The 10,029-nt window shown below is 45.2% G+C and overlaps 1 protein-coding gene across 2 annotated transcripts; it reads right to left on the bottom strand.

Annotated features, from left to right (window-relative positions):
- Positions 1-2,870: 2,870 nt before the first annotated feature.
- Positions 2,871-9,100, bottom strand: LOC119436009 (metabotropic glutamate receptor). Of its 2 annotated transcripts, none has more exons than XM_037702732.2 (3): positions 8,807-9,100; positions 5,428-6,736; positions 2,871-3,737 (listed from the first exon to the last, which is right to left on the bottom strand). In XM_037702732.2, the coding sequence occupies exons 2-3, from the start codon at positions 6,719-6,721 to the stop codon at positions 3,418-3,420; spliced, it is 1,614 nt and encodes a 537-aa protein (XP_037558660.1). In that variant the 5' UTR covers positions 6,722-6,736; positions 8,807-9,100; the 3' UTR covers positions 2,871-3,417. The 2 variants fall into 2 exon arrangements, with proteins under 2 accessions (XP_037558660.1, XP_049511128.1); XM_049655171.1 differs by having other exon boundaries at positions 5,428-6,727; positions 8,807-9,098.
- Between the last annotated feature and the right edge of the window lie 929 nt (positions 9,101-10,029).

Raw genomic sequence — 10,029 nt, 5'->3', positions numbered from 1 at the left:
ATTACCATATCGCCCCTCTTCGTCGCGCTTCTGCTGCCTTTGCTAAGACGCACGGCATGAATATATCCGATATGAACCACCAATTTCTCAGTGGCTATGGCGTTCTATGATTCTGCTGCTGAACTCGAAGTCACAGGTTCCATTCCCCACTGAGACGGCCTCATTTCAAGGCAAATTGAAAGCAACGACGAGCTTTGGTTGCTCGTAAAAGGACCTAAGGTGGTCTAGAAAGTTTAAAGTGTTAACTTTTGCCTTTCTTATAGCCATGACTATGGCTTTGTGACGTATACCACCTCAATTAAATTATTTTTAAGTTGGCCAAATGAGCCAGATCTGGTGAATTCTTCAAAGGGCAGTGTCTTAACACAGAAATGCTTTCAAAAAATTTGATAATTGAAAACTCTAGCAGAATGATAATGTTCCCATTAGTGTTTCGCTTTTATACATGTGTGTATTCTATATATTATGGCAATATTTCTGCAACGGCAATCATAGCAACCCGTTTGTGTATTGCTATTATTTTCTTGTATTTATTATATGTGACAAAGAACAGGCCAGCGCCACTTACAGGTGCCAACTTCTTTTCAGAATTATGAAATTAATAAATAAATGTTATGGTGCAAGCGCACATGCTGAATTGTGTGCGCAAATTTGTTAAACTTTTTTACTTAGGTCATTTCATTATTGTATCGCAAGTTGTGTTTGCGTGTTCACTAAAAATTGTGTTCTGAACAAGGATAAACACTATACGTATATTACTAATCGAAAAATATCCGTACTGTATTCGCTGAAAATAGCACGAACGAAGATTCGAAATAACGCTTGCGGCAAGTCCGTAGAGTAATGGGCGGCCCACCGCTACGAACACCGGACTTCCATACCAAACGACGGCTGCAGCGACGGGCAGAGAGATAAGAAATGGGTGTGGTGTGAACACGCCGCCGCTGTCGATTGCACTCCAAGCCAGAAAGTGCAGTAATACGCGCGCGCCCGCCAACACACAAACACACACACACACACACGCACGTACACACACACACGCACGCACGCACGCACATGCACACGCACACGCACACACACACGCACACACACACACACACGCGCGCGCACGCACATGCACACGCACACACACACACACACACACACACACACACACACGCGCGCGCGCACGCACATGCACATGCACACGCACACACACACGCACACACACACACACACACACACGCGCGCACGCACATGCACACGCACGCACACACACACGCACGCACACACACACACACACACACACACACACACACACGCGCGCGCACGCACATGCACACGCACGCACACACACACGCACACACACACACACACACACACACGCGCGCGCACGCACATGCACACGCACGCACACACACACACGCACACACACACACACACGCACACACGCGCGCGCACGCACATGCACACGCACACACACACGCACACGCACACACACACGCACACACGCACACACACACACACACACACACGCACACGCACACACACACACACACACACGCGCACGCACGCACATGCACACGCACACGCACACACACACGCACACACACACACACACACACACGCGCGCGCGCACGCACATGCACACGCACACACACACGCACGCACACACACACACGCGCGCGCACGCACACGCACACGCACACACACATACATACACAACATCAATGTTTGTGTACTTTCGTGTGGAAAATGTCCGCATGGATTCATTCTTTATAAATTATCGACAGAAGAAGCCTATGTGAACTGCATTATGTATATACTGTAAAAAACTTCTTTCATGAGGAGGATGTTATCTAAACTACCTTAATCAGAGCGTGCCTTCAACTTGCGCACTGTGCTGGTGTCTCAGACCGTTTTCTTCTTTAACAGCGCTTTGACTGTCTATCACTTGAATCGCATTGCAGAATTACCCCCATATTCCGAAATGTATCAACTTGAAGCCCGTGCTTGACTTGATATAAACGACACCCGGCTTGAACGTGCCCAAGACGCTCACTGCGTTTCCTTCGACGCGTTCACAATACGCATCATTTAGATCAAGTCAAGTATGGGCTTCAGGTTAAGATGCATTTCTAAATACGGGGGTTAGTGTTTGCTATAATAATAAAAGCGAGTGAGCCTGGCAGTAGGCTTGCTTCATTTCTACATTATTTGTTTCCGCGCGTATCGTTTCTCGAATAAAGTATGTCTTACGATAAACGAACTAAGGATTCAGTGAAAACAATATACAGACATGAAATATATAACAAAGAACTGACTTATAATGGAAATTTATGCAATAAAAATTCATTCTTATATACATGCTGATCACCTTGCCTTATATTATATGACGACACAAGGTTACTGAAATGCATCTGAGAATTCGAGTTCTTCCGTCCTGGACAGTGATGACGTGCTGACGCATTTGCTCGTTTCCAGTTTCTTAAAAAAGTAAGAGTCTATTAGCTCACGTTGGAGTTACCTTGCGCTTATTTGAAAAATGTGCTCTTTGCAAAGAACGCATTCCACTGTTCACAATGAAAGCCGAGGTGTTCGCCCGACTGATTCTTCGCGTGCATGCAACGCATGTGCGGTGATACAAATGCCCATTTGTGCTATGTAACTCTTCCCACACCTGAGCGGGATTTGTGAATTAAAACGCTTATATATTTCATAAATTTATGTGTTCTTTTTTTCCGCAAGCTACATGCGCATCTTTAGTGCCATGTGGCACTAAAGATATTGCAGCAGTAATTTGGCAAGACTATGATCGATTCGATCATAGTCTTGCCCCATTACATGCAAAAAAAAAAAAAAAATAGAAGACAACATCTACACCATTTTTTTGTCTCGTTTATAATGTGGCAGATTAGGAAAATGCGTAATCTATTGCGGTTCATTGCTTTCGGCTTTTTCAACCAGTATTATTTTGCCTTAATTCAGGTTTAATTATGATGGGAATTAACAACGTATGTCTGATCAAACATTCTCCGAAACCTTTTCCAGCCCTGAAAAAGCAGATCCACGCCACCTTATAACCATACGCTGTGTTACGATAGTACCACAATAATAACAAAGCGAGATCAAATGACCTTGTCATTTGGGTTCGCCTTCTTGTCACACTTTATGACCCCCGATCACGTCTTGACCTTCGGCGTCATTGTTTTTTTCGTTTTTTTCAAGGGTGGATGTTTGCTCAATAAACAGCATTGCTTCAATCTCTCCGTCTTATCATCTGCCTGCTAATCGGTAAGGCAAGTGGAAAGGGAGAATACGCGAATAAAACAACATTTGCCTTTATTTGCCCTGTCAGTATAAACTGTCAGGAACCATCATTGCTTGAGCCAACACTCCTTGTTCTTTACTACTCGTAAGGTTCAGAACACAGAGATTTCAGTTGGAGCAAGTAAACTCGTCGATTACTGTCTTTAGGGGCCTACACGCGGAGCACAACCAGCAGCACTTGTTGTCCAGCGAGATGACTTTGATCTGACCCAGGGCGCAGTCGTAGCTGCATACCGACACTGGAGGTCGGCTATCTTCAGTGCTCCACGAGTATTTCTCGGAGTCCAGGTGCAGTGTGTACGGCTCCCAGCGGCCGATAGGAATGTAGTCGTAGATGGAACTGTTATCCAGACGTCGGTAGTTGTAGATACGGTAAGGGACCAGACCATCACCGAGCTGATCGAAACGAACCACACTGCCAACGAGATCTGTGAAGACCAAGGACGAGCATTTTGCAGTGCCTTTAAGGTGCAGTGACTGGGGCAAGATTGACCAAAAAATATTTCTATATTAGTTTCTGAAGCAATATCAATGCCGTGCTCCACACTGAATTGGGCTGTGTCTGAGAAACGCCATTTCTGCTTGTCTCAAGTTGCCGTCCTCTTACTATTATTAACTATATGCAACGAGATGTTCACACCTCGTATACTGGCCAGCTGCTTTTCTGCTCCGACGTGCGATAAAAATGGAAGCACCCTCAAGAATCATCAAGTCACCGTCGGAGCAGCGATAATAGTGCACTGGTCAATTCTTGCAGATCGCGATGCAAGTTAAGCCAAAATCAGGAGCAACATTAATTGACGGATTTATCTACATACTTAGATTGAATTGCAACTGACAAGAGGTCACCCCACAGTGTTTCACTATGGGACCTCTTTCTGCATGACAGATATATACCCACTTCTATATGTGCACTAAAACTGAATAAATATTCCACTTCCACTTCAAAAACTGCACATGGCGAGAAGTGAGATATTCGAAAAAATTGATATGACATTAGACGAATGCTTTATTCCAGTTATGCCTCAAATACTTATCTGACTCTGTATTATCCACTAGTTGGAACTTTTTGTATCGCAATCAGTCAGCTGCTTGCTTCTGACGATATTCCTGGGCATAAAAATGCGCCTTTCGCGTTTCCTGGGAAGCGCCTCAAAGTATTATTTGCGATGACAACTTATGTCTGGTGGTCGCACTGGTTCGTGAAGATTTTTGTGTGTCACATGTGCCTTTTAGTTGTGCGCTTAGCTGCCATTTTACTTGCCGTGCTTATTGTTTGCAAATGTTTGCACTGGTTCGTGTCACCTTGCCATTCACGCAATAGCAGTATAAAGACACAAAAAAAGCCAAGAAGACGCAAATTTGTGCACCAGCATCATAAATGCAACAGCCCTCAAGTTGAGTGCATGCTAGATGATCCTGCAGTATACAGCAGCAAACATAGACGCTTCGCCAAGGTGCGTATGGTACCTGCGCCTTGCGCAAATACGTCACCGCGTGCACATGAAGTGGTGGTTGATTGATGAGCATGCACGTGAGCTGCAGTTTTATGCGAATAGTCTTCAGTTTGTCGTTGTTACTCTTGGTTTAAATTTTTCTTTCGTTTTCACTGTGTTTTTTAGTTTATAACAATTTCATAACGTTTACTATTATGTGAAACCTTCAACCGTACCTTTGTTTTCTTAATTGTTTGCTCTATCCCCCCCCTCCCCTTTGCCCATTTGTGCAAAAGACTGATTGACGTGCTTAATGAAAAAAATATCAACCATGATGACGATATTGAGATATTTAATTGGTTTGGTTGTACTGAGAGGAAGTGAAGCTGCGACTTAATGGCTTAATGCTACAATTAGCAACGCTCGGAAAATGCATGTCTAGTCAGCGGAAAGGGTGTAATAATACTCGTATGCAAGAAGTACAGATAGAAAAGTAATATAAATCAGCCCCATAGTTGAAAATAATGAGGTAATGAGGCTGACCAACAACACTGTATCTCCCATACACAAACGCTGATCAATTAAAAAAAAGACTTTTGACCAGACAGAACACTAGATGGAATACCAGGTACAAAGCTATCGCTTCAAACTATCTTCCTTTAGTGCGTAGTGGGGAGCTCACCTTCGAAAGTAGTGTTCAAGAGGTAATTCATGTAGAGGCTCTCTCCGTCGAGGTTGCGGAAGGCCTCGCAGTAGCTTTCATTTTGTCCCCGACAAAGTTGTTTCGAGGCCTCATCCAGAGCATGCGCTAAAGCGTACACTGCATCCACCACGAACTGTATTTTAGCACCCTGGCGGTATCCGGCGGACTCGTCGAGACGCAAAGAAACCGCGCAGGCCGCCGACGTGTTGTCAGCGTCCACGCTGCACTGAAACATGTCCTCCCAGTACTCCCTGAACCAGGGGTTACGCTCGTTATTTTCCACTGTGAGGTTCTTCATGTACGCGTCGTATTCAGGAATAACCTTGGAGTCAAGCTCGATGGTGATGGCACCTTCGGCTTGGTCCTCCAGGCCTTCGACAATATGCGCCTGCGTACCCCACCCGTCGCTGGCCAACCACATGAAGTGACTGCTGACGTTGGCTCGTTTGGCGGCTGCCAAGAGAGCGCGTGAATCCTGGCCGTGCGTGAATAGAGCTACTACACGAGCCAGTGGTCGTCGTAATAAACTTTGGATGATGCCATCGAAGGTAGCCTCGTCCGTCAGACGAGGTACTACTTCCACAACTGCGACGCAAAAGTTACCTGTCCTGGCGTCTCTCAGAAATGACGTCATGCCGGAGTCGCCATACACGCCTTCGGACGTCACGAGCGACACGTAAGTCCAGTTGAAGTAGTGAACGATATCTGCCATGACGTGCGCCTGCAGTGTGTCCGGGGGAACTGTTCTCGCGAAGAGGTCGTAACGGGTCTTGTCACCCAGTGAGCTGGCCGTGGACGCCGGGCTGATCTGGGGCAAGTGAAAGAGCCTTAGGAAACTGGCCACTTTCTGGGACACCTCGCTGTAGGAACCGCCGATTATTCCCGTAATTTTCTGCTTGTCCTTATCTAGACTGGGCACTGACCCGTCTGCGCACTTGAGTCTTCCCGTGTCAACCGGTGGATCGACGAACTGCAGCGTCTGCTTCAATGCGTGCTCGCCACTCGAACAAGTATCGAGTATCTTTGCTCCGAGTGATATTCCGCCTAGCAAAGAAGGGTCTTGATTGATTCGGTCTAAGGCAAACAACATGGCTTCCAGTCTCTGAATGCCACGTTCGCCGTTTATAGGGCCGCAACCGCTGCGGCCAGACCTGTGGTGCACAGGGAAAAGGCCTCCTATGATGATGTCGCCGGGAATGTCAATTTGTGCTCCTTGGCTGTCCAGCACCGTGAGTGCCAGCATCGTGAGCTTGAGAGCGACGAATACGGGCATTTCAACCTGCGAAACCTTGCAGAACAAGAAAATTGAGACAGAGATGATATGTGAGCAGAAGAAATTAAGGGACAGTGCCAAACGCTAATTACTGGCATCAGCGTGGCGTGTACTTCAACTATATATTTGCGATAATTAAATAGAAGGTAAGTGTGTCTCAGTAATAAAGTTTTTACCTGCACGGTACTTGCAGGTGTCGCTGGACACAGCGGCTTCTCCAGCTCTTGGACTGCGGTGGTAGGTTGGTAGGTTTATTTGGGAATTTCGAGATGGAGAGGTACGTGGGAAGCATTGGGCTTCTTAATTTGTCACTCCATTTCACTTTATAGGCCACTGTTGGATGGAGGCCCATTTTTATGAAATTATTCCTGGTCGACATTTTTTACAATACCTTAGATGCTTCTGTGAGGAGCATGGAATTAAGCTCACCTCACAAAATAGCAAAATTACAAACTCCGATAAAATGATAAGAAAGAAGAATTCTGACAAGCTTTGCGAATTCGCAAACGTGCATGCAAACGAACATTTACTTTCTTCTGCGTCTATATTTTTGTTCTGTACAATGTACCTGCTTATTGTTTTGTTTCGTGCAATATGTCATTTATGCTTTATAGCAAACCTTGTCTCTCTCTCTAGATGTATATATATATCTATATACATCTAGAGAGAGAGACAAGGTTTGCAACACGTGTATATATATATACATATATATATATATATATATATATATATTGTTTAGAGCTGTACATGTTATATGTGATTAACTCATATCGTCTTTGTTTTATCTTTCGATACCTTTTATCTAGTCCCATGATCAGGTAAAGTTTATTCGCGTGTTTTGTCAAGTGCGCCACAGTATACCAACATCGTTCCTGGGCACTATAATACACATTATTATTTATTATTATTATTATTGCAACTGATGTAAGCAGCACAGGAAACTGACATCTGACACATCATCCCGAACTAAAGGAGAATGCCAACACAGGTTGAAACGCCACTCCATGCAGGGAATAAACTTGAAGCATGAGTGATTATGAGGTCATTTCGGCGTGCACCTACACTTTAATAAAAAAACATGTATGCCTTTACTGGTTTCGCATAGACTGTTAATCTAATCTTGCTTATGCGACAATGCCACGGCCAGCGTTTTTTTAAATAAGGAGTTCTCTCTCAGCTTTTTCGTTACCGCTAAGACAATGCAAGTGCGTATTCAAATCAGCACACCAATTTCCTTCCACAGCACTCGTTGGAGAGAGCTGTATCGCCTGTAAGGCGTATTGATCATCTTCACACAAACACATGCATTACTTCAGTTTAACGCCGGGTCATATGCGGAAATTATGCTGATGATCACCACTGCACATATTCCGTAAACCATCCACAACTCTTTACCTACTATTACATCCTCTTCAGCAACACAAGATGGTTCAAAATAGGATAATTTCTGCGCGTATGACCTGAGGCCTGGCTGAAGCGAACAAAGACGACTTCGAGTCGCAGCAAGATCCTATAGGGCACACTGAAGGTTATTGACGAGCAAAAACTGGATGTTATTTTACGCGAGCTTTACAGAAGCTACTGATGTGCAAGAATGTAGATTTAACTACTTCTCACAGAACTTAGTGATCGGAATGACATGCTGGGGGCGGCGCTAGCTAGCTAAAACGTCTTCATGAAGCACCTCCTCACTGAGCCAGTATTCCTCGGTGGCGCGACCTGCGCCTGCGCCGTTGCGTCTGAGGGGCCTGGTAATGGGTGACGGTAAATGTATGACGGGTCAATTTTTCTAGCACACGTTATACGAGCCGGTACACCGTGAAAAATACAGGGTGTGTTCTTGCAACCCGTGCTCTTAAATAGCGCGAAAGGTACTTTAAAATCGGTCTTGGCAAAGAAATTCAGGCGATTGGTGGCAGTTTGTGAGTGGGCATCGTGGGCACATAGTTAATAAATCCGTCAAATAAGAGTTTCCACCTTCGAGTGCGACACCAAATCTGCATTGGATACAGCGAGCCAAATTTTATGTCACGAGAAAAGCCGAAATAATCCACAAGGCACACGCCTGACTGCGGTACATCTTACCTTTTACTGTAGCAGGAAATAACCCTCTCGATAGGTTAATCAAGGGTAACGGTCAAACAAACCGGCAGGCAACCGGACAACGAGAAAGTAGGCCGGTCTTTCAGGAACCCTCAGAAACGCATCGGTGTGTTTCAGCTTGTCCTCATGGAGAAGAGCGGGCTTTTCCCAAGTCGCTTCGAAGTGCTGCAGACACCATTCGGAAACATGGCTATCTCCAAGATACATGTTCTTCCAGTCTGGTTATCACATGCAGCCACAAGGCTTCAATGAAAAAAAAACGGACAAGAAAAACCGCTTCAAGCGACTTCACGAGTAATATGAAACCAGGCAGCGCAATATGAAGAGAGGGTGAACGGAACATTTTATCTTAGGTCACACGCGTGGCGGGAAGTCCGCCAAAGTCTACGCAGTTTTCATGCATTGAAGTTTTCAAACTCTGGCACTAAATTTTCTAGCGCATGTGCTAACGCAGACATTATTTTGTTATAACGCAGGCTAACATATGTACTGTTAATGTACCCGTAAATTTACGGCAATATAAATTCTTACTTAATGTAATGACTGTATTTCACCCATTGTTATGCTTGAAACTTGCGCGAACAAACAAGCGCCCTCTCTGGAGTAATCTAGAAGCTACCCAAACGCCTCGTGCGCCTAATCTCCTCGAGGTGCCTCCCGCTGTTCAGAGAAAATAAAAGGAATGTCTGACCGCGCAGAGGGTGCGCAAAATTTTTGCGGCTTATGCCCCGCGTTGCCTTCATTCTCGCTAGCACTATGGCACTATTCTCCGTGAACCTTTTATAATTTCTAAAAGCTTATTTGACAGCTGGGAGCAAGAAAATACGAGGGAATAATGTTCTCACAGAGAGACAGAGGAACGCAACAGAGAAGGCAGGGCTGCATAGCGTATATACGCGTATACGCTTTATACAAAAATTAAATGCTGTATGTTAACCAGAAACAGCGCCTGGTTGCCTACCTTACGCTGCGGAAGGGGAAAGGGGGAATATAAATTGAGAGATATGAAGGAAAGGAACAGTAAATCTATGAACGCATGTCGACAGCTTCACACAGTAAAAGGAGCTCGCGCAAGCCAATCGTTCTGAATAAGCGCAACAGTGCCCTTATTGACTTCTGAGCCGAGATGCTCCTGGTGCAGTGTAGAGTAGAGCGCTGCACGGGCCTCATTTTTCGGCCCGGGCCGGGCCCGTTCCCACTTTACG

Source organism: Dermacentor silvarum, chromosome 1 (genome assembly GCF_013339745.2).
Source record: "Dermacentor silvarum isolate Dsil-2018 chromosome 1, BIME_Dsil_1.4, whole genome shotgun sequence".
NCBI lineage: Eukaryota > Metazoa > Arthropoda > Arachnida > Ixodida > Ixodidae > Dermacentor > Dermacentor silvarum.
The sequence above is the reverse complement of the archived record's forward strand: the minus strand, read 5'-3'. Positions and strand labels throughout refer to the sequence as shown.

Bases quoted from the DNA above. Each gene is read 5' to 3' on its own strand.
- LOC119436009 (XM_037702732.2), bottom strand. From the start codon at position 6,721: ATGCCCGTATTCGTCGCTCTCAAGCTCACGATGCTGGCACTCACGGTG. The intron at 3,738-5,427 runs GTGAGCTCCCCA...TGGTCTTCACAG, and splicing joins CTTGAACACTACTTTCGAAG to ATCTCGTTGGCAGTGTGGTT.